This window comes from Diachasmimorpha longicaudata, chromosome 18, assembly GCF_034640455.1.
Source record: "Diachasmimorpha longicaudata isolate KC_UGA_2023 chromosome 18, iyDiaLong2, whole genome shotgun sequence".
Lineage (NCBI taxonomy): Eukaryota > Metazoa > Arthropoda > Insecta > Hymenoptera > Braconidae > Diachasmimorpha > Diachasmimorpha longicaudata.
The window spans coordinates 4562855-4587996 of record NC_087242.1 but is presented as its reverse complement, the minus strand read 5'-3'; the positions used below and the strand labels follow the sequence as shown (position 1 = coordinate 4587996).

The 25142-nt window shown below is 41.7% G+C and overlaps 2 protein-coding genes across 7 annotated transcripts in view; one reads left to right on the top strand and one right to left on the bottom strand.

The window, feature by feature from the left end:
* LOC135170963 (ubiquinone biosynthesis O-methyltransferase, mitochondrial) overlaps positions 1-25142 on the bottom strand; it is a 49472-nt gene that overhangs the window by 4206 nt on the left and 20124 nt on the right. The gene's annotated exons all lie outside the window — the stretch shown is intronic.
* Trh (trachealess) overlaps positions 1-25142 on the top strand; it is a 74477-nt gene that overhangs the window by 31040 nt on the left and 18295 nt on the right. The window contains exon 1 of one of the 6 annotated variants that reach the window (XM_064137191.1): positions 21420-22370. The exons of the other annotated variants lie outside the window; for them this stretch is intronic. Coding sequence (XP_063993261.1) covers positions 22162-22370 — 209 coding nt within the window. The 5' untranslated portion in view covers positions 21420-22161. Of the gene's footprint in view, positions 1-21419; positions 22371-25142 lie in introns of those variants that run through there. 6 annotated transcript variants of the gene reach the window in all.

The following is a 25142-nucleotide window of genomic DNA, read 5'->3' as shown; positions in this document are numbered from 1 at the left end:
TTTGTGACGGAGCGCATGCAGATTCGTGAATTTATATCGATCGATTCGTATCATCTGCAGAGGCAGAACTGAAATTAGAAAGTAAAGTCTCGTTATGTGTAACAGACCAATCCGAAGCCAACGGCAGTGCGGAAAAATTAATGGTTTAGACCATTCGATTTTTGACAGTTCGTAAATGATCGAGAGGCCGTTCTATCGGGCGATCCAGTGCCAACTTTCTCACCTTATTATCGCGCTCTGACTTGGATGACCATTTCATCATAAAACATGGAAGAATCGTTATAAGATTCCTGGCCGGTGCAAAACTGTCTGCCAGATACGATTTTTTTCTCGCCAACTGAGGGCAGAAAATAAAAAATCCGGCAAACGCATAGTTGCGAGAGATGCTAACATCCGACCTTTGAACGCAGCGCTAAATCAACACCCAACCGATCGGAAAGTACGCAAGGTAGGCACCAACCGAGCAATTATTTGCCTCTAGATTTATGAGTATGCGAAAGAAGAGAAGTGAAATAAAAGGAAAACCATTTGGTGTGTGCTAGAGTTTCGCATCAACTTCTCGTATTTCTACATTTTTTTTTCTCCGTATTTTTCATTTTTTTTCTTTTCAATTTTCTCGCGCAGTTGAGAATCACTTTGTAGTTCGTAATTACACGCTCTCGTGTTGAATCTCTCAATAATTCAAGTATCGCCAATTATTCGTTGTCGAGCCGTAGATCAAATCGTTGAAAAAATAAAACACAATGGGAAATTAATTGATTGAATTAAGTTGTCAAGGGCTGGAGGCTTTCGGAATAATTTATTCCGGCTTTTTTACATTTTATTTTTCAGTCATTCAATTTTTTTTGTTCCTCTCCGGTTGACAAAAAATAAGACAATGAGAGATCAAGGTGAAAGAACCGCTGAGTTCTCCGAAAGACTGAAGACACACGAGATCTCGCTAAAAGAAGACGAACGTCCGAAAAAATATTTTTTTCGGCTCGAGATCCTGCGGATCTTTTTGTCAGTGAGAAATAAAAAACAGGTTAAAAATAAAAAACGAGATGAGACCGATGTGATAACGGAGAAAAGTGAGGACCAGAGCATATAAAGGGAGTCGTATAAAAAAATATAATAATAATAAATAAATAACTAAATAAATAAACTAGAGGAGGGCTCATTGCACTTCCGCACTCTGTGAGCACCGCCAAATCAATAAAACCCTAAGGCCCAGGGCCTAGTGGAAGAACGCAAGAAATTGGTCCACGAAAATTTATCAACAATTTAATGAAATTGTTTTACTTAATTCGATGAGTGGTCACTGGCTTTTTTTCCTATTTTCTTGTGATGCAGCTTTCAGTCGGGAGTCGTTTAACGAACGCGTCGTGTGTCCCCTTCCAGCCCATCCAGAGACCAATATTTGTAGTCTCTGAGGGCACTTGAGAACGTTCGAGCAAATGAAGAAATGGTAGTTTATAGGTATTCCCATGGTGATCACTAAAATACTTCTTACCTTCAGTATTTTATCAAATTAGAAGACAATTGTTTTCTATTCTCAAGATACGCCACAAGAAAATTTGACAAAAATCATTACGATTATTGCCATTATCACCAGGATTTTTTCTGGACGAAGAGATTTAATCGAATCGCACTATCACGAGACGTCAGATTTCTCGGGAAGGAATGAACAGTTACAACTATCAGGTGCCCACATAAATTCTGAAAAATTCATGCGTTTCGTCCTTTTGCACCTCCTTTTCGTTCCCAGTATAATGAACTCTGGAGTCCATGTTTTTTTTTCTGGAGGCTCGCCCTCATCTCCTTTACCTCGTTCGTCCAGTCCTCCTGTTTCGCCGTCTCCCCCGGGGCGAGTTTCCACCGATGTTTGTTGACTGTGGCCGCTATGAAGCTGAAACGCTCAGAAGACGAAGAAGAGACAGCGTACACAGCTTCTTGTTGCATTCATGTCAAGATTTCCTTTAATTTTTATTTCCAATTCGTTCAATGATTATTGTATGTGGTAGGAATTCATCATGAAAAGTTATGACTCAACGTTTCATAAATGACCGACTATGTCCGAGGGATCCTGACCCCTCACTACGGCCCTGAGATTGTTTTCAATGTGTCTTAAAAGCCAAAAGACCGAGGAAATATTGCCTTCGTACTTTTACGGAGTTATTTTACCTCGATCTCGGCATCAGACACTGCTAACACCGTTTCGATCTTCCCCTGAATAAAAATAACTAATAATAAATAATAAAAAACACTGCACGCGGTGGGGTGAGCGTAAAACCCACGAAATATTATTCGCTATTTGTACTAAAAGAGTGAAGTTTCAGTCGGTATATGGGATCGTAACTTTGCGGGTGGTCTCCGGTCTGAGGGATGAATGCATTTTTTTTTGTATCCTCACACGGGGGTGGATTCGCAGTATATGGCTGCGTATGTAATATTCGCCAATTTCTGAACGCGTAAAAACGAATCGTAAGTGATGTCTATAAAAAATAAAGCGATTGCCTCTTCTGATTGAAATAAATTAAGCAGAAGAAGAAACCACAACTTCTTCTAGAAGTGCAGACACTGAGGGTCAGCCGCTGACTCGCTTGACCCGAAATACCTCAGTTTTCAGTTCTATAACGGACCCAAAATTAAAGGTGAATCCATTTGATGCAGATCTCAATAGCCAACTACTCCTCCACGAAAAAAACATGCCACTAAACGTAGATGTCACCTCGTTCTTAAGATTGAATCTCTTCACCTTCCTCTTCATCATCATCAACATCATCAAAACCAACTCGAAGCCCAAAACTTGTTTACTTTTTTCACCTCTTTTTATTTCTCACAAGTTCTTCTCGAGTTACTTCCGAGGATGCGTTACTGCGTTTCACACTTTGCCGACAAAATTCACGTGAAAATAACCCCCGTCTTCAGAATTTATACGCTCACGAATTTTCTGTTCCTCCTCGTTTATTTATCATTTTTCTGACCACCTGTGTGGATAATATGTGTTCTTTGTCAACGCAAAGTGGGACATGGGTTGAGTTGTATATTTCACGAGGGCAAAACACTCCAAACGAGAATCAGCGGCTAAACCGGATTCCCGGGGCTAGACCAGAACAAGTCTATTATGAATAAAAAATAATGTCAAGAAGATATAAATAACAACAATGTCACATCACATTTTGAGGTGAATGTGCAAAGAGAGAATTAAATAACTTCAAAAATTATTATGCGACTATTGTGATCCGGAGTTCGCGGTCTCCTGCTCACCTCACCTGCTTGATATCCAATCAGCAATTAGCACTGGGATTTTGAAAAAATTCAAGAGCATTCCGAATATTTGATGGAAAATGTGGCGTCAATGGTTCGGTCTCGAGCTGCGATGGGTGCGGAGGCGGATGTGTTTGACCACAGATGAGTTTTACGAGTTTAGTCCTGCCGGCACGTCCTGTACCCGGCGCCTCCGAACGACCGATTATAGCTGCTGTACGCGGTTCGACCCCCTCCCCCCTTTCCATCCCCTCCTCGTGGCACTCTCTGATTTCCATTGGACACCGCAGCGTGACCAACGGAAATGAGAGGCATATCGGCACTTCAGGTACACTATTCAGACGCTCTTTAATTGATTATGACGTCACTAATGAAAAGATGAAGAACCCACCACAGTAATTCGCATCAAAAGAGTATCAGGGGTGGGAATGCAAGGGGAGTCGAACCCGAAACCTATCAGATTTGGAGTTTAGCCTTGAAAGTGTTAACCTGCCCATTAGGACGTGGGTATCTGTCATTTTCCTATCAGTTCTTAAATTAAACATTTACAATGGCCAATCCAAGAAAAATAAAATAAAATAGATAAATGGTTCTGGTAATTCCGGACACACGTTATGAAGTAAGAAAATGAATTTCACATCTTCATACATAAACTGCTGAAAGACTGAGAGACGAGTTTAAGCACTTCGGGAAGTTAATCGTGGGAATAGAAAGCTGGTGTGGAGTTTTTGATATAACACGGAATTGAATCGCCACCTTCTCGTGTGAGTTTAACCTGCACCAACGATGAGTGGACGTGTTTCAATTCCTTTGGGATAACATTCCACTTGGATTTTATACAATTCTACCAATTTTATGACGACCAACGAGGGAATTTATTCTACGTCTTCCCTTAATTTGTACTTCACTAGGATACGGAGACCGACCGCATGCGTCTTAGCCTAGAGTATCCTATCACCCTTCGAATCTAAATGCGATTGATCACATTTGGAAATCATCCTCACGCTCTAGTCCTTTTTTTATTTCACGTAGAATTAATTTATTAACTTGAAAATACTGTACCTCTAAATGCTGCCCGTGCAGCATTTTTCTGGGTACAATAAACAACCAAGTATCAGCGAAAATAGTCATAATAATTATGGCACTGAGAAATGGAAAATCAATCACCGATGAATTTATTATTTCCAGACATTGCGAAACTCGAGAATGAATCACCCCCTAATGTTCATTGAATACCGGTCACGATTTTGCAAATAGCATCGTTTACCGTCCTTCGAAGCAGGTGATGGGTGATCCTAATGCTCAACGTACATCCTTGAGTATCATCCCCCCATGTATTCTTCACCGCCCGCTTTTAATTTTTTTTTTCACGAGACTCATACGAACTCGTGCGCGTCCGGTCGAGTTCACGGGAGATTAACAGGCCCTGTTTTCCATCCATCCACTCAACGATAATACACATTGAGCAGAGAGGTGCTAGGGCCTGTTATTAATTGCAAAACAATGATCGTAAATCATCAGAAAACCTCCATCATCTGCGGGTTAATTTTCAATCGCTTTGGGTTCATTGGTTTTGAAAGGCGCACTGATTATCTCTCTGAAATTATCTTTCGTCTTCATCAGACTTGTAGTAATATTTATCCTGAGGAAATAACAATTATGCAACGTATTCTCGCTGATGATTTCAAAATTGCTGTTCGTTGTCGTTTTTCAGCTGCAATGGAGTGTACATAATTCAGGGGTATAAATGTAAACTGTAATGTGATGTTGTGGGCTTTAAGAGTATGACCAAAAACGAGGATTTAACATGGGTAACCCGCGTCGTTAAACCCACAGCGAAAAGCTTTAGTGGAGTTCTTCAGAGTTAACCACCAAGTTTTCACTAATGTTTCTTGTTTCAACTGCGTCCTAATGCGTTTCATTAATCCAACTAATTTTACTCCCTTTTGGTTTCAAATGGCAGCGAATAATATTTCGTCTAATCCGGATATTTTAATTTACATTTTAGGGAATGCGAGAGATGTTTCAATCCCCCCATCGACTTTCTATTATTTCATTATTTTTTTCGTAATGATCCAGCCCCTTGTCGGAGCCTTTGATAGTCTCCCCAAGTCTGCAGTCTCCAAACTTACTTCACAACATTTACACCTGCCACCAACAGAATTATATATTTTTCCCTCAATAATTAGAAATAACTGTATTCCGTATTTTTCTCCCTCATCTCTAAATTGTTTGTTGATTTCAAACATGAGTAAATTCAACCGTAAGATTTATAATCCAGAAATGAAGGCATGCAAGATCGACATGAGTGTCTGTCCGCATACCAAAAGGCGCTTCTCTACATCTCCCGGGACCGCAGGAAATTTCCAATTTGCATTTAAGCCAGTGAGTGAAACGAAAGAGGCATGCAGGAATAAGAAACCCATAGGCCTTCATATCTGCGCGTGCGCTCACTTCGCCCACCTGTACACACTCATCACGCTGTCCCACCTTCTCCCCCTTCCAACCCCCACCCCCCGTTATTTCGTTCGTTCTCCTTGACGGTCGGAAAACGGAAGACGTTCAAAAAGGCTCGAGTTGTTCGTTTTCTCAACGGAAACAACAAACCGAAAAACGTACCCAAAAAAACCAAAAAAATATCAATGAGGGTTTTGGCTTAAACCAAAGATCAAGGAAAAGGTGGCGAATGCTCGCACTACTGAGGGGTGGGTGGGTATATAATAGTAATTCGTTATTAATGTATTAGTTCGCAATTTATTTATTCAACTTTGTTGAACAAAAACTTTACGACAAAAGCACTGGGAGCAAAATACCAGGCAGTGGGGAAGTAACATGTATAACATCTGAGAAACCCGGAAAGACGTGACGGGGTATGTCTCTCACGGGAGTGATTCCATAATGAAGTCACCCTGATCCTTCCAACTTTACTTCCACCGCCATACCCTTTTCCCTTGCATTACCAAATTACCCAAAAACCCCGAGACGTAAAGAAACCGAAAGACATGAGAAGCATGAAAATATAATTTATCCCACTAGAGTGCGATCGATGCACCACCGCTCGCCATTAATTTCCAGTACTTTTGAATTACGCGGCATTATCGTCAGCCAATGAGGAACAGGTGTAGCAGAATTCCGATATTTTCGTACTATGAAATTTACCGTACGTTTAGTCACGTACGTTAAAAGTGGGATCATCGGTGAAAAATATAATGTTGGAATGAAAGGTCGCAGGGACATAGGAAATAATTTCTGTCTCTTTCAATTCTTCACTTGAAATAAAAAAAAATAAAAAATGATGAAGAAGGGAAAAGGAGCCGACGATACGCCGGAGATGTACGATGCGATGGCCCTCGCGAGAGGCCGCCCCTGTAATCACAATTGAAGGCTATTTTCTCACCGCTCTGATGATGCCCAGGCATAACCTCGTAGGATCATCTCCATCTGAGACATCCCCATATAAATATATATATATATCTGTCTATACATATATAGTACATCTATATATACACATAGGAATGGCTCCCTTCTTCATCGTTTCCTCTCGTCTGTCTCCTTTGCGGCATCAAACGCAAAAGAAACGCGAAAAAGAGAGAAGTACGAGAAGGGCTCTAAAAGATACTGCGATGCAGCACTGGAGGAGGGGTTGGGGGAGAGAGTACAGGGGACAGCGATGGGGGAAAGGGTTGCTCGCCCCCGCGCACATGAAGGCGTCTCGTGGCCGACACAAAGTATAAGTCCAGAGGAATATGATGAACGCGAAACGAGTAATTCACCCTAATAATTGAAGTATACCTGGACCCAAACCTCCCCCCCATGATCAACTCTTCCTCCCCACTCGTTTTCAATCTTAAATAATATTCTATCGCTGGACAACACTCCAAGACATGTTATATCGTCCCCTGAAAAATGATTAGAGCCCAATGAGAACTGAATTAGGGGAAGGGCGAGGGGTACCAGGGATAGGATGAATGGAAAGGATAGGGGTGATGTAGTGGTGGTACGGTAACGCCAATATGCTGGCCTCTATACATCAAGCGCGGGGGTGGTCCGACAAACTGGGGAAACCTGACCAGAAATATGATGTCATTTATATGGTAATACATCGGAATCCACGTCATTTAGATACTTTGATGATTAATGCCCTCGACAAGACAACGCCAGCTGCTGTATCGGTCGTTTTTCCTTTTTCCAAAAATTTTTCACCCTTTGTTTGTGGTGAATAATTTCCACCTCGCTTCAACACCCCAAATTCTACATCTGCGCCCCATTTTATCTTTTTTTTTTCGTCATTGATTCATCTTCGGTACACGAACGGACAATTGTCAAAAATCAACTCGAAGGGCTATTCCCAGGGCCATTAGCTGATCAATGATCTCCGCGATTACACTAATGGCTTTTCATGAACCATAAACAGGGGGAATTCCCATAAGAATCGTTTGGGGAATTTTTGCGCGCGAAATTGGAAAATTGGGATCGACGTGGCAAATGGTTTAATACTCGTGAGAAAAGGACCTTTTGAGTGAAAAGCGGAAAATTAAAATCATTGTTGTACGGTTTTATTTTTGTTCTTTACTAGTCTCCTATTACTATCCTCCAGACTTTAACTCAACTCCCGGGTGAGAGGAGCTAGACGTCGTCGTCGTCTCATTGGTATTCTCATCTCGTGACGCCCTCCGCGCCACTTTGCGAAAAAATGTGAACTTAATAAGAAAAGCCTCAAGGACCTCAAGAGCTTTTGTCGAGGACCTTTTTCCTTCTCGCTCTTCTCCTACTTGATTCGATATATATACTTGTTTTGTAGGTTTACGACTTGTATTTGGTCATTGCTATTAAATTTTCTTATTCATAAATTCGTGGAGTTTATTGTGTTTGTCTGGATGAGACTTGAATTAAGTTCATTAGTCTCTCGTTTTAAAGAAAATAACTATTAAATCCTGAGACAATAAATAAACTGCGGTCAGAGGGAGACAGCTGTATCATGTACCACGCCCTGGTGGCAGACCCCCTACTGCGGGGTAATAAAAGAGACATCAACGAGGCCTATCCGCACTCAATTAGTACAATTACTGTCCTTTCGGCTTTTCATTCTCTTAATAACCAGTTTGTGAAATAGCGCGAGACAAATTAGTTCCCTTTCATTTCCGCAACTCAACAAGACTCGAATATTCAATGTTTCGGGAGTAAAAAAAAATTCCCCAGACCGCCTGGTCCCTTTTGGCATTTGCAACTAATATTACCGTATCTACAGATAACTGTTAATAATTTATTGGTTTACGTGGATTGTTGAGGATACTTTGAACTAAATTCAATGAGAGTTCAAAATAGCGAGTCGTAGCCACCGGACGGCGATGGGGAGAACTGATTTTTCTCCCCTTTGGATCTGATCGACTCCTTGTCGGTAAGACAGCGATCTACGACGCTCGATAACACAGCGTCCTGTCATGGGGAGACATCGCAGTTTATTCGATTTATTGTGGCATTCCAATACTGCAGTGCTACTTGAATTTTTCTCTCAATGAAATTCCACCCCACAATTCCCTAATTATTCTCGTAATTTTCATTAAATTTGGGTCCTTCCGCACATGAAATTGTTACTAATTACAGATTAATTCTGATCATTTAACAATGATAACCAGTATAATCACTGTCACTTTGATTGGTCTCTTATTATCTGTATGATATCTCTTATTATCGATTATCAATTTTGATGAAGTGAGATTGCACTCGAATTGTTCTCATTCCGAATAATAAAAATCTGAGAAATTACTGTCAATGTCCGTGATGACGATTGAATAATTCCATTCGGGTATCACACGTCGACCCGTAAAAATTTTCGTATAAATACCGGAAGCAATCATGCATTCAATCAACGATTTCTTTGTCGAAGGGAGACGTCCCCTGCATGTATTCGGCCACTGCCCCCTCCCCCATTTTTTTTTTTCACCAATCATCGAATAGTCCCTGCATGCGAACGTGCCCTTTCAACGTTTCATTTAAAACAAAAATACAAAATTTGATTTTGCAATCGTTGGTTCATTTCCAAAATATGAAACCTTTCTTCCGAATCATTTGAAAAAAAAAATCTGTTTCTTTATCGTAATCGGAAGGGTTCGTTGACCGGTTCATGAAGACATGCGTGTTAAGTAGTTCGGTAGATCACGTTCTGGCTGTTTCATTCATCGTTTTCATTCATAACCGGACCCACTGGGGTTTTACCTGCGTATATATACGACTGCATTGTTGTTTCAGTGCACGAATCACGGAAAAAGAGGGGGAGAGCCCTAAAATTTTGGGTTTACAGGTGATTTTCATATCTTCAAGATATCAATCAGCTTGTCCGACTTTCCCTTTAGCTTCAACGTCTTTATTCAGGTGTTTTTTCTTTTTGGAAAACAGTAAAAACATCTTCTCATATGAATGAGGTAATTCTTGGAAAATTGAGTGGCAGAGGAACTTTATTTTGTCGGAGAAAAACTGGGAAAACAACTTTTAGATTAATTCATTATACACGAATAGTTTTTTCAAACCCTAGTGCGAATGGGAAGGGGTGAAACACCCCTGAGGAAGTACAAAATCCAGCGTTTATGGAGTTAATTACGACCACAATTTTTGTGTGCTGACAAGGTTCATTACTTCTATGAACTCTCTCAACTAATGTGTCTGGAGAGTCTCCTTGACCTCTGGAATTACTGTCCCACTTGAAAAGCCCCTGAAGATGCCTCTCAAGAAGAAATATTTGACTAAAAAAAGTGTCTCGCATTGTCTCAAGTACTTCCCCTTTTACCGAAGTACACGGTAAGAAATTTTTTGATAAACGTTACCCAATTCAACACTTTAAATAAATTTTTAAAAATGTCGAGAGAGGTCCCTCGACAGTGACGAACCTTCACGACATAATTTCAAAGAACTTGGGGATAATTTTTCTTTGAAATTGCGCTGCAGGTGAATTAAATCCGCGAGCATGTGGCTATAATAAAACAGTCGAACAATATTGTCATTGGAAAATCTCCTCATAAATATGACAGTGGAAATTTTCTGGTACAAAAGTACAACGAGCACTTGGTGTGAGGATAAGGGGAGAGAATATGTAATGTTCGCTTTAAGTCTGTTATTGCCAGGATCAGAATGTCTGTGGATAGCAAGGGGTGGGGGTGGGTGGGTGGTTGGGGAAGAAGGGGGAGAGTTATTCATAACGATCATGGCAATTTTTTCGTTGCTCAATAAGGGGAGGGTGGAAGTTTAAAAAGCCATTTGGGGGTGCATCTGTTTTGTAAAGCTAGGATTTGAAAAGATTTGAACTTTCCAGTGTCTTTCTAATACACCCGAAAAAAGCCATCTTGTGTCATGAATATGAGTGAACTGGACCCAAAAAAAATTTGGCCGCAAGATCATTCTGCCATTTCGTTCGCCGCTTGATTTGCACGTTCTCGTCTTTTCTCTTGTTACAGTTCCTACTTTTCTAATTCTAGAATTTACGAACTTGGTGAGAAAAAAAATCGTAAAAGGGTGTAAAAATGGGAAAAAATGTGGAAGTGGATGAAATCGATAAAACTTTTCCACTCAGCTTCTACCGGGCGTGTAGTGTCTACGTGATAGCGTGAGATGGGATTCTTTACGATTCGAGATGTGAAAAGAGAGTCTTCACTTCGAAGAAAAATAAAATAGAAATTAAACTTGAAAAGTACAAACTGAATGAGAAAAAATGCTAAGGAAGACCTGCAAATTGGAGTGAAACTTGTTCGATTCGTATTTTCTTAACCCAATATCCAATAAAAAAAAAACCGGGAAAAATGTTGATCCGAACGATCAAATAATCCGATAGAACAAATTTTCCACTGAAGGAATAAATCATGAAAAATCGAATGGTATTATCCTCGTCACGAATTCGGAAAATATTCAGAGAGTGGGGGATTCATCATCTCCAAAGTCATCCCCGTTGTCCTCATAGCCGTGCAAAAGCCACGCGGAGGGGGGATCCGATGGTCTCGCTTTACGCCCCCCCGGGGGTTACAGCCTTCACCTTTCCACATCACCCCACCCCACCCGGGTGAAGAGATGGCCCGTCATAAATCCACTTTCGATTATGTTATCTAATGGGAGTATTATGTAACATGATTGCTGGCTTTAAGGTGCCGACCCTGTGACCGTCGCCCAAAAACGTCATCCCCCGGTATTCGTACAGCATTCGTGGGATATATTTTCCACCCTTCTTTCCTTTTCTTCTTTACCCCTCCTGGTGATAGCCTTATTACGGTACACCTAATTTCACCATCTAATGATACTGATGATAATCCGGCATTTTACGTCCCTTCCACCGCCTCCAGACTTTGTTCTTTAAAGCCAACACTTACAACTTCATTACGCCACCGCCTAATTGATCCTCATTCAATCGCCATTTACTTTCCAATTAACTTCCCTTCACACATTAATTATCATACCCAACAATGTTCTACCAAACCTTTACATTTTTATAACGCTCGGTCCATTCTGCCCCTACCTCCCCCAGCTAATTTGACGCCTCCACATTGCGCCTAATTAAATTTATATGTAAATTCTCATGAGGGAAAAAACCGACACAGAGATAGAGAAAACAGTATCGTACAAGGGTGAGTGCTTACACGAGAATTGAGATTAGAGGTAGTGAAATTATGAAGCGAGTTAAATCAGCCACCAGATTAAATCGAGTACTGCAGTTATCTGCTTCCCAAAAATCCCCACCACCCCTCGAAGCCCACCCCCTTTACCCGGTTATTTGCAACCCCTGGAGATAAGAATTTCCCAGTTAAGCGTTTCAAATGTTTCCTTACCATAAACCGTTGTCAAATGGGCGAAAATCCAAAATCGACGAAAAAATCGAAGCACAATTTTTCAAAATTCACATCTCAATATATCATATAATATATATTACACATAAGATCCTTTTCCAAAGGGATTTTTTCGCTCCAGACAAGTCCCATATTCACTCAATTATATATTTCCTCAAGATCTAAACACTGCAGATCATTCGCTTCATTGTGACGTGAAGTATTTGAAGTTTGGAAGGGGAATTTTGATGACGAGGGTGAATGGGTCAGCAGGAGGCGTTGGAGTGTAAAGGCATTTTGAATGGAGTAGGCGGAGGACACGCTCGGACGAATGCTTTGGGGTGGCTGAGGCTCTAGAATGCCCCAAGGGGCTCCTATCATGAGAAAATACGGAGGAAAAATGAAAGGAGTCAAGGGGTACTCTTATTCCTTTGCGACACCTCATTTCCTTATCTTTAACAGGCCGTTACTTGCTTCTCCTCCACTTGATTTTATCAAACGATATTTTATAACAAACGAGAGAGTCAATTTTATACGGCACCAGTCGGGTGGATTTGGGGATAACAAATGATTTGGGATCTTCTGCTTTGTTTATGTAATTATTCTCTATATTTCTCATGAGAGAACATATGCGAACTGGCCGACAGCCGGCGCAATGCCGGCCAATGCTGGTCCATGCTTGGCCGGCTGTCGGCCACTCGTCACGAAAAATCGGTCAAATAGGAATAAGAAATAATCGATACAAATTGAAATGATTCGGGAGCCGGGATTATCACAAAATAAGAGGATGAAACGTGTCAAAGATGGTATCGTTGTGTCTCATCAGCATATAGAGTGCATCTTGAAGGAAGCGAGACGTTGAATAAAGAGTAAAAACGTATGGATGGAGCGTCGCCGAGGAGCTAGGCGAAACCATCAGTCAGGATGGGGAAAAGCCGTATCATCTACCTCACTCACTCTACTCTCTTTTCTAGGGTGAGTTGATGTGTGATGTCCGTTCGGGTCTCTCGCCCGCCGGCCAATAACCACCCCCGTGTCATCCCACCCCCTCAGCCCCCTCCAGTAGCCGGTGCTGTGCTCACTCTCGGCTTCCATCCACCCCTTGGCTCAAAGTCGACACGTGAAAAATGATCGCTAGTAAATTGCCCGCTTACATGATAAATATACAGCTGCTGGGAGTCGGTGTGGGTGAAGTTTTTCGAACCCCCGGTTTTTTTTTTTTTTTAGTTTTCCCTTCCGCGTTGTTTGAACGCCACGTCTGACCTCTGATAACAAGTTGTATCAGAGATTGTTGGGCAATACGTGTCCATACAAATATCAGACCTATTTCGGTTTTATCAGGCGAACGAATTCTGATGAATTTTTATCGCCGGAGTGAGAAGAAAATTCTTCGGAAGCGAATGGCAGATGAAATTCCGAACGCAAGTGAGATGTCCCGTGGCGAGGGCCTATATATCTTCGAAGGCCCAATAATAAAACCCGGGGAATAAGAAAAAGAAAAGAAATTACGGAGAAAGGAAAAGGTGACAAGTTTACGGGACACAAGCGACTTTTATCTTCATGGGATCTGTAGCTTTGTTTCTCAAGAATCAAGTGGTTTGTTAACCACTGGCAGTATCTTCAGTAGCACAGAATAGGGGGTAGAATGGTTTTTCAGTGCTGGCGGAAGGGTAGCTATTGGGTAAATCCTGAGAGTGACTTCATCGAGGTGAAAGAAGGGACAAAATAAATAAATAAAACAATGAAAAGATCGGGAGATGTGTCTGACACCGAAAGACAGAGTTGTCACAGGTCTTTGGAATATATCGCGGTGTCCGCTGGTGAAAATATCCCCGAGAGTCATAAAAACTCATCTCGACTATCTCCACAGGTTGAAAGGCACGAGGACAAGATCAGAGACCGAGATTTTCCGGTCCCTCCTGGGCGCATCCCACCAGTGAAAATTGCACAATTGCTTTCACATTGTTTTACCCAGAAAAGGACCTGGCGATTGACATCTCCGATGGCTATTATTTCTTTTTTTTTTCGAAGGTGAAATCAGGGCAAGGCAATAAATTTCCACCAAAACTTGTCCTTTAACCTTAAAGACAAAAGAAACATCAATAGATACAAACGATTTTTACTTTTCTCCTTCAGAGAAATATTTCTTTTTTCACGTCGGTGCGACGGAGAGAGGGATGGAATGACTTGGAGATAATCCCGGATAATAGGATCGAGGGTAATGCGTTGGAGACCCCAGAAGGTGCAATCATTGTAAAAGAAATAGGTTCTGGCTGCGGAGTTTGAAGAATTGTATATATGCGGTTTGCGGCTGGACGCTCTAGTGGACGATGTAACTAGGAAACTCCAATTTTCGCATACCAGCGTCTGCGAAAACGCAATATCCTATTCTCCTCCTGATGTGGCGGTTCGAATTCCCAAACCTCAATTACTCCAAAAATTCAAATTTTCAATTTATCAATTTATTTTATTCCGATCCTTTGGTCTAAAAAATCATGAAACGAGATCTGAACCGGCTGAACTCATTGATGAATCTATGATTGACTGACTGTACCTGATCCTGAATCGGTCGGGCCCAGAGGTAAACTGGGGGCCGTTCGAAAGGCGATCGAAAAAGTGACTTTTTCCTACTGCGGCGTGAAAATAATTTTTTTTCTCTCTCCCATGACAGTGAAATGATCAGACGTCGTGCCATCCTATCGACGACCACCGGATGCCAACCAGAGAAAGAGAAAAAAAAATTGTAGGGCCGAGGGGGGGGTGGCGGAGGAGGAGGACGAGGGGGGAGTAAAAGAGCTCACCGTACTCGCATTATCATGCGTCCCGTGAGTCTACATATTTTGGGGAGCCGACGAGTTGAATACCAATATTGCGCTTTGACATTCCAATAAAACGTGGCCGATTTGTTTACGAGCATGTCCATCGTCGCTAGTTGGAGACGCCATCGTAATTATAGTTTTTTTATCTCTCATTGCGATTGAGAATTCTCCCGGCAGTACAGCTTTTGCATTGATCAATCCGTTGGGTATTTTATGGTCAAATACGTACGCGAATACCAAGAAAAAAAATACTTTTGTCGAGGAATTGTTTTTGAGTCCATTTTAAATTATCATAAAATCCTCTAGTACTGATAGAATAACGGTTAATAGTTTGTCCGATTGTTTAAGAATGTTAGAGAGGTAACAAAATGCGGGGAGGAAGCAACACTATCACCATTGATTGATGACAATGAGAGAAAAGTCATAATTTCTCTGGCTCTCCAGGTGCTCCGGATGTAAGGAAGTTTGTTTGGGTTGTACTACAAGATAAAGCGGTAAAGATAATTCTCCGGGTCCTTGGAACCTTAAATAATTCTTCTCGAGAGTAACGGTGCGTCAGGACAGGGCAGGAAGATCGAGAGATAATTGGTAAATTATGTTTTTTTTCGCGAGAATGGATGTTTATCTCGAAATGTCCTATCGCATTAGTATTTTTAAATATTTCGATATTGTGAGTAGGTGGACGTGAAAAATAATTTGGGAATTGGTTTATCTAAAACCAAAGTCACTGGCAAAATTATATTTGTCTCAGAAAATCAGAAAATATTAGGAAATTTACAATTTAATCGGAGTTCACTTCATTTCTCGTATTCGATATATTATTTCAATCGGATCAATTGATAGGAAAGGAGAGTCCGATCGACGAGGCGAGGAGGATTGCACATCGAGAAAGTGAGCGATTGGCTATTTCACACCGCATTGACCCCTTACCCGCCTTAATATCTGTTCTTCCCGATCGATCTTATTTTATGCAACAATGCGATTTAACGCGGTCAACCGATTTTTCACGAGAAAAGAATAATCGAGCTTAATATGCTTCTCTTCATCATTGCTGCATTTCTTGCAGAGATGGGAGAGCCTGAGTAACTGAGATGAAACCGGGACGAAGAAAAAAAAAATATTCAGTAAAAATTACGGATTTTTTCGTAGCGAAGCGCGCGGAGGGAAAAATTACGGTACCGGGCGGTAGAATCGAGGGCCAAATGGTGGAATATAAGGACTGAACAACCCCTCGTTCACTGCTAAATATTGCCACAATGAATGAGAATGAATTTCCTTTGAGAAACAAATCTCCACAAATATAATTAACCACCCTTCATGATTAGCCACATAAAGTCGATACCGAGGTACCTCGAGTGGATGAAATTAGGGATTTGGGTGCTTTGGGTGTACATAGAATCGTCACGTGGATAATGAAATTTTCGTAACCCGATCCTGCATGTAAATTTATCGTAGTGGGGTGGTTTTACACCGAATTGTATGAAAATGGGGGAGGATACAGTTTTAGCAGTGCGAAACAATGTTTAACCCTTGGGGGAGGAAAGGTGGGTGTATTGTTATTTTAAATAGGCATTATTCGATTTTAAAGTTCGATGAATGCTGGAGCTGCCTTACACGAAAGAGGGGATGGAATTTGATTGCTCGGATAGGGTCGAAGGCCCGTTATTTTCATCCCTATGATCGAAGCCCCAATGCTCCTTCCCCCTCAGCATCGTCGTTCTTCTCCACCTAGACTCATACGTAGAACGTGTTCGATGGATTCGAAGTTCCTCGATTGGTGATTCAAGTGAAAAAAAAGCTAATCCAAAATAAATTATAATATAAAATAATTTTTTCATTTGAAGAATCAAAATAAGTAAAATAAATAAAATAACAGTTAATCCGCAGTTCAATTTTTTTTTTCCTGGAAAAATACTGGATTGGAATACACTTGATTGTCCACCGAGTTTAATGTACACAAGGGGGTATTTTCTGATTTCAGAGTGAATTTCGAACAATAGAAGCAACGATAGATGGGGATATGTATAAGTATATATAGCACTGGGGGTGGAGAGGGAGGAGGGGGACGAAGAAATTTCAGTGCGACGAAAAATCTCGGAGAATTGTGTGGGAAGAGTGTATGTGTGTCGCAGTTGATTAGACCCTATTTACCGTCGCCCTGTGAGTTTAGTGGGTTCAACCCTCCTCATCCTCAAAGGGAGAAGAGGAATAAACCCCATCCCCATTCCACCACTGAGTCGCCGCTTTTGCGGCCAATCAGTCGACCATACAGCCCGGCACGCGCCTCAACCCCTGTGTTATAAGTCCCTCTATGTCTTAGTTTGATGAAATAGAAAACAAAAAATTGACTATAGGGTACGACGTGAAATTTACATGAAAAAAAAAAATATTAAAAAATGACTTTTGCATAAGTGGTGGAAGGGTTGAAAGGTCCGAGAGGATTTTCGATTTAATATTCGATTTTCAATTGTAATATCAATGAAAAATTGATTTAGCAATCGGAAAATGATTTTTCACCCATTGAAAACCGAATTCCCTAGACTCAAGCCCAAAATATGTAGCTCAAATTTTTTTTTCCGCATAGAACACCCCTCCGTAATTTCCCCGCGCGTTCGGTCCTATGAAAACAAAGTTACGCCAATCGAACGGATCTCAGAGTCGAACAGCACCGGGGGGTTCCCGTTGGAATAATTAAGTGGCCCGGGGAACACCGAGGACCGAGGAGAGAAAAGGGAGGGAAAAAAAGTTGCGACAGAAAGAATTGTAATATCTGGCAGAGTGTCAGCCATTTAACTGGGGTGCGTCTCACTAATCTTCCTACGACGACAGCCATAATTGGGAAAAAAAACCTAATTATAATGGCGCCTGATACTCCCGAAGGGGAGTACTTGGCTTTTACATGTAAAAAAAAGTCTCGACAGCGGTGTACAATTTTTTTTACTTCTTCGCCCTGATCTGTGAATGCTAATCGATCAGTATCATCTGTCACCCCTCTTTGACATCTGCATTCGGACTATTACATTCCTGTGTGGAAAACAGGTGTAACGAATGACGAACTAATGATTTCAGAGCAAAAAAAAATATTATATTAGATGTAGAGGCATAAAATATACGAACAAATATTCGAGCGATAAATACATTCACAATTATCATTTATAAACCACCCAACGTTGATTAATGAAGTCCTCACCCTTGAAAAAATATTTCACATTATCTCCCCCTCACCCTCCCAACGATACACCTAAAATCATCCCTATCTTTGCCATTCTTCTTCTCCAAGTCTCACTCTCACATCGCCCAACTTCTCCACCAATTTCTTTTATTATTATTTACACCAACTCGTCGCTTAATTCAATTTAAATTACCTAGCTCTCCTCAACGACCCCACGGTTTACGGCATCAGAGGGTAGCCAACATCTAATCGAACATTTTCCTCCTTTTCTTTTCTTCCCCATCTGCCTTCTCCATTCTTTTTCAGCCTTAAATATGTGAATGACAATTTTCGTTAACTTCTGCCTTGTGGGAGAAATTACAGACCAGAGGTTCACCGTCTGGAAAATTCTGGGGAGTTGAATAACCACACGGAGAGGAAAATACGAGAAAAATTCAGTCGTCAAGTGGCAAAAGGAGATAAGTCGATTTTTTGTGAATACCTCGGAGTCTAGGAGGGATGGAAATTTTTTTAATGGCCAGAACGGAAATTTTCCCCGGACATTTCCCTCCGCGTTGACGATTGAATCCCTCCCCTGAACCCCAGGGTAATTTTTCTCTCAACTTTCCCCCAAAAAATCGGGATTTTTTTTTTCTGTTCAAGATCATCATTCGTGAGCCACAAAATGGCTGTCTAGATCCCATGTTCTGAGTGTCTGATAAGGATCACCGTACATCCCCATTGAAAATTTCCTCTTCGTCCACTGCCACCGAAAGCAATCCCTGTACCAACTGAGTTTATTGGCGGCACGTGGCTGCACACAGGTGGAAATACTACAAATATATATAGAGATCAGTGGAAAATGGAAGGGGTATTTTAATGGGTATGACTATATAGGGTGCAGTAATAAGATAGCAGGTAGAGTTGTCTCGTTATTGTTCAAATGGAGGTGGAAGGCAAAAGGGGTTTCCAAAGGCTGGGGTAGGTGGGGCAACTAAATTGCCACCCTGAGGCACCAACATTCGCTAACCACTGCTGGACCAATTAACTTTCAATTAGGGAACTGAGATAACTCCTTATCGTAATGCTACTACAGATTTTATGGTGCAACCCTTCTTTACCCGGACCATTTATGCTCCGAGTTTCTGACTCTGATGCATGGGCCCACAGATTTCGATATAAGATTTTACTATTTATGGAAGAAGGAAAAAATTAATGATATTTCTCATCGCAGGATTTTTTCGCGAAGATTTTCCAACTTTGAAAATTTTTTTTTCGATCCTCCGAGGCTTGTGACAGGAAATCTCCGGGAAATATGAAGATCCGAATTTTCTAAATGATTTCACGATTTATTTGGACGATCATAATATATCAGATATATCGTTATAATATTTTACGACGGGTTCTCGCGAAGACCTAAAAGTTTTCTCCATTTCTTTATATTCCTCATTTTATATTTTTATTTCTGTCAAAAGAGAACTTCCACCCTTCTGAATGTTGCAGTCAACGAGACACGACGCCGGTGTATACTTGGCATGCATCCCCCGATACCGAGGAATCCTTATTGTATCGTTGCACGTGAGCGTAATGCACAAATATGAACTACCGTGTCCCTCCGCAAGTCTTATAAACCCCATATTTTTTTTTACCTCACTCCAACCCATCTCCTCAACGTCACCTTCTTCATCATACGAAACTTTCAGTCCCACGACGATAACTTTGTCCTCGTAACACCCATACATATGGATGTATTTTTCGTGTACCGTGGAAACTCTAAGTCGAGAGCGCGGACCCATTGGAAAATCGTTTTATGGGTCCGGAGCGAAAAAAAAAATCGGATGATCTTCCACACGCGTTCGATTCGCTTTCGAATTTATTTCATTATTCAGTGACAGTCGCATCTTCCCACCCCCTCCTCCCACCCAAATATATTTAAATAAAATATCCTGATCTCGCTGTCGGTAATTGGACTTTTTTCCATTTGCAAAGTCGAGCAAGCAACATTACTCGGTGGACTTGAACAATCTGGTGAACGATAAATTAAAGATCCCAATTAGAAACCACCTAATTTCCTAGTCATGGAATAACTTTAGTTTTGCTCTAGGCAAAAGATTCGAATTAAGATCGATTCGTGGAGAGAGATAACACTTGGCCGAGAATCCTTGCTGGTCTTGTACGTATATACACTTGGGGTTGAACCCGTCTACCCTACAAAAAAGCACCCTTTTATTCATTAATCCACCCCTTATCGTGGATCACATGGCTTTAAGTCTACACTCACCAGTGGTGATGGCTGACAACTTGTTGATTCCATGAAATTTAATCATGAATCAGCTGAATTTTTTTTTCTCCAAATTCATTCTCCCCATTTCAGATATTTCTCAACTTCCAATTCACCCTCTTAATTATTCAAGAACTTTTTTCTATTGTCTGGTGACAGGACTTGTTATCACAAAGTAATTTGATTGCCCAATATCGAGTGATTACATAGAGAACTGAACGAAGAATTAATTACTCAGAATAAAATAATCGTGGGATATTCGCACACCCCGAGAAATAATTAATTAATCACTTAATTATCAGCAAAACTTCTTGCTTCCCTTCATATCATAACTCTTTACGCTACTAACTTTGCTTTCATACCAATTGAGCAATTCCCCACCCCCACATCCCTTCGTCATCGCCTAATCGACTGAACTCGAAGTGATTTAACAATCGAAGGAGTACGTCTGGAATATACAACATCCAATTATATAATCCAAAATCGAAGAGCTCCATTGGAAACGATCCACGTGGCCTCTCAATGTATTAGTCGCCCATATGCATATATATACTACATAAAACCATTACATACATGTACATACGATTTTTTTCAACTCGCATATGTGCATTCATGTTTCGTATGCAGCGCAGTTTCGCGCAGCCGCACCTCAGTGGCATTGTGAAAGACTTTGTGGCCAGATTTCGCGAAATTCCGTGATTGTTCGATTACTTGACTCGTCGGTAAACAGAATCAAACGGGACAGGGGAAGAACAGAGCCTTCGAGGTTTCCAAAATCAATCATTAGCGATTTTTGAAAAAAAAAACAAAAACTACTGCACGAAAAAAACCTCCCAAACGATCAGGTACAGCCAGATCTGGACCAGAGCAGGGTCTAGGGTCGCTTAACCCTTTTTCCAAAAATCTGTAATCACCCCAACCCCCCCTCCCCTCCTTTGAAAAATTCCCGAACTTTCCATTTTCCCCAAAATTGAATAGCCCCTCGCAGTATCGAGTCTTCAAATCCCCAATTCCTTAATTCCCCCGAAAAAAAAACTCACCCCCAACGGAGCGTCCAGGAAACCGTGGAAATATCCTCCCCCAACGAGTGAATCCCCCGCTTATCAGTAGCAGCCCTTATCATCTGTTTACAAACTCTCAACACCGCAAAAAGTAACGCTCCGAAAACCATGAAAGTGGGCGTCCCAGTAACTCACTCCAGCAAAAGTACTGATAAACCGAGTGTCCAGAGTTGTTATCCACCAATGATCGTTGAACATCGGCATTTATCACAATTCTGATTCGTTGACATGAGGGAAGGGGGCGTGACCACAGCGTGTACGACCTGACCACGCCTACCGGAGAGTCAGGCGCGTCTGCCGCCCCCACTTCTCAGTCTGTCTGCGTCTCCCCAAGGACGCGTGTCCAACGGCCCTCTCTCTCCAGACGAAACCACACAAACAAACCGGCTTCCACCCCCTCCCCACCCCTGCGCCGGTGGCGCGGAAGCGGGTAGTGAGCGACCGACAGAAGGTACAGTCCCGTTCGCTAGTCAATCGCACGTACCTCACCCACTCGGATGCTCTTGACAGTGTTGACAGTTGTGTTATTTTTCAAAATTTTCTCCGGTTACCGATGTCCACACGCGTCCGGACGATTCTCAGCCGCTGAGACTGGTGCGTGCAATTATCATTTCGAACAATTATCAGTGTCTTCAGGGTCAACCAGGCCCTGAAGAGCAGCAGTAAACTGTCATGGGCCGTAATTCGATAATCAGTGATTACTCCGTATAAATGGATTTATTTTCGTGATCTTCGGATGTGATTAGTTGATGACAGACCAGTGAGTGATAAATATCGTTATTGTGGAGGAAAAGGAATGCTGCCCTATCAGGTGGCGATGGACTACGGGGGCTTTCAGCGACAAAGTCCAGTTGGGGTTGGTGTTGCTGGGGTTGGGGTTGGTGGTGGGCATCAAGGCCCATCTGGCCCCTTAAACATCAACCCCGCATTCACTCACTCCTGGTTCGTACCGGCGGACCTCTGTGTCCCGTACAAACAGAATCAGGGTTCTCTCCTCGAGCCAGGGCATGTTGTTTCTCTTATACTTTTTTATTACTTTTAATAGACTATGTGTATCACTGGGAAATAATTTTTCCTTTTGTTGACGTGAATATTGTCCAGCTTATCCGTAATTTCCCTGTGAAAACCCGATCGAAATATTGCGAGGGATTCGGCCCGACCGGGACTCGAACCTGACACCTCGACTTTGCGAATCTCATGTTGGGTCCACCAGGGGTCCGCGTGACGTCATCAATTGAGATATTTATTTTCTGGGGAGCGCGAGCAACAGGAGTTAATCCTTTACGAATTCATGGATAAACAATTAACAATTTTCCCCCCTCGATTCATGAGATGCATTCGGTTTTTTTAGAAAATGAGAAAGCGGTTGCTGGCGTAATATAAGGTCATTGTGGGAGACTTTAATGCTATTCAGAATGACAACACCGACGCACGTGCGTCCTCCGTCGAAATTTCGTCGGACCACTTGCGCTATTAAAATATAAAAAACGATAAAACGTAACAGATCAGGCGCACAAATAGTGCAAGTCACAATTGCCTATGTCCACACAGTTCTCCTTTGTGTAATAACGGTTTGTGTGTGTGGAGAGAACTGACCAGTATTAATTACGATACCCCAATGAAAAGACCAAAAAAATAACGGAATAATTTATAACAATACCCGTCCCCCCCCCCTGAGGAAAGAAAAATTTCTAATTAATTCCCAATCATTTTTCTTCCATCAAGAATTTAAAATGTTTACAAATGAATTCTTGGAGCAAATGATTGCCTAAACAGTGAGAAATATTCTCTCTTTAATTACAACATAGACGTAATTTTTATTGTCTATTTCTCTCCGGGTAATAAACATTATTAAAAACTTGAAAAACCAGTGTTTTCTTTTAAATCACTGGTCTTGATCTTTCGTCATAACCCACAGCTGTTGAAAACAGGCAGGACAGGGCCCAATATTATTTGTAGAACACAACTAGATGCCACTAAAATGATAAAACTTGATTTCATAAAGTCAACCGCGTTGACAACACCAGACAAAAAAATAAAAACATAAATAGGACCGCGGGGTGGAGTGTTGGAGAAGAACAGGTCGTGTGGCGGCTCGTGCTCTTCGAATTATTTTTTTCTTCTAGGAATGGGACGGAAATGTGAATGAGCCTTATGCTCCTTTGACCCTAAATTTTTATCACTCCCTGAGATCAAAGATGTTATGAATCGTAACGTTACAACTTGAACTCCTTCAGCATTTTCGTACGTAGTTTTCCGTCCAAAATTGAGACATAAAACTGGAGAAATACATCAAGATTGGGATCACAGTGGGTTCAATTTTTTTGAACTGATACAACTGAAGACTAAATGACTAATGACGTGCAAATTAACGGACATATAATCACTTGTCAGCGAATCGCTCGTCCGCTCGTTAAAAATCCAAGTAATCGGTACAGAAATCGTTAAGTTAACGGACAAATCCGAGGAAAAATTAAAGGTACATCCCCGACCCGAGGACCGCCGGAAAGGGAGGTACTAGCCTACTTCTGCCTCCCAAGGGGCCTCTGTCACGGCTAGTGGATAATGGGGAGATGCTGATGGCTCAGTGGTGGAAGGGCTTCGGATAACACGGACACGAGAGCGATGAGTACGTCACGCCACGGCAGTAAACTCGATGCGATCAGAGGATCGCTGACGCTGACAGAGCAACCCGGGGAGCCGTCAACACCTTACTCTGTCACACTCTTGCTCTCATGATTTTTTTTTGTCTCCTTTACACTCATCAACGACCGCCACATACTCATCCTCTGGGTTATTGTCGGGGACATCGAGAACTGTACCCCGATGGATACGCATCCAATTTGCTGGTGGAGTGATGCTGGCCCCAGCGGTTTTTTTATATTTGTACATAAACAAGGGCAAAGGGACAACGAGGATGAGTGTGACGATTCGGGTGCGAGTGTTAAATTATAACTCCTATCGGCGTTTATCGAAGGTTCGATAATTGTCCTAGAAATTAACCGATTGTGGCTCGCGGGACAATAACGGAATTTTTGATGCTAAAAAATATCGAAATATTCGAGAAATCGACCCCCAGACAACAAGAGTTTTTAACGTACAATAGAACCAGAGCCGGCAGTTTCCCCGAAAATTCTCAGGCCACAACTCGCGGATATCACACACATCGGAAAGCTCATCACGTAGACTTTGAGCCCTCCCTTATCTGCGCGTCATCGTGAGCCGTCTCGTACCCCTCTCTCCACCCACTCCCCCTCACTCCCAGTCTCCATCTCTTACCAACTATTTTTTTTCTCGTGGCGCAGTTTCACTTATATACGGAGAGAGAGAGAGTCATGATTTACGTTGTTTCTCAGTGAGACAGCACCTGAAAAAAAACATTTTCAAGACATCCAAGGGGTATATGACCAACGACTTCCGTTTGGAGTTGTTGATGAGATCAGAACGTGGACTTTGACCACTGGGGGGGTCTTCATAAACCTTGAAAACATGATATGAAGTCAACAAACTACTCACAATGAACAAAAAACCCTGAAATTAATAGATAGCATATTTCGCTATTTTGCGCGACTTATCGATTGTCATACGATCGATGCCTGGAATAATCGATTATCTCCACGAATCCGCGGCGTTCCCCATCGATCCTTTGTTAAATGTTTATCAAAGCCGGAAATAAGTTTCTTTTGTCGAACTAACCGAGTGCCAAGCTACACTTTTACTCCTCAATTCCATCGTTACACCGAATAGCTTGAAAAGAGAAGGAAAAAAAGCTCACCG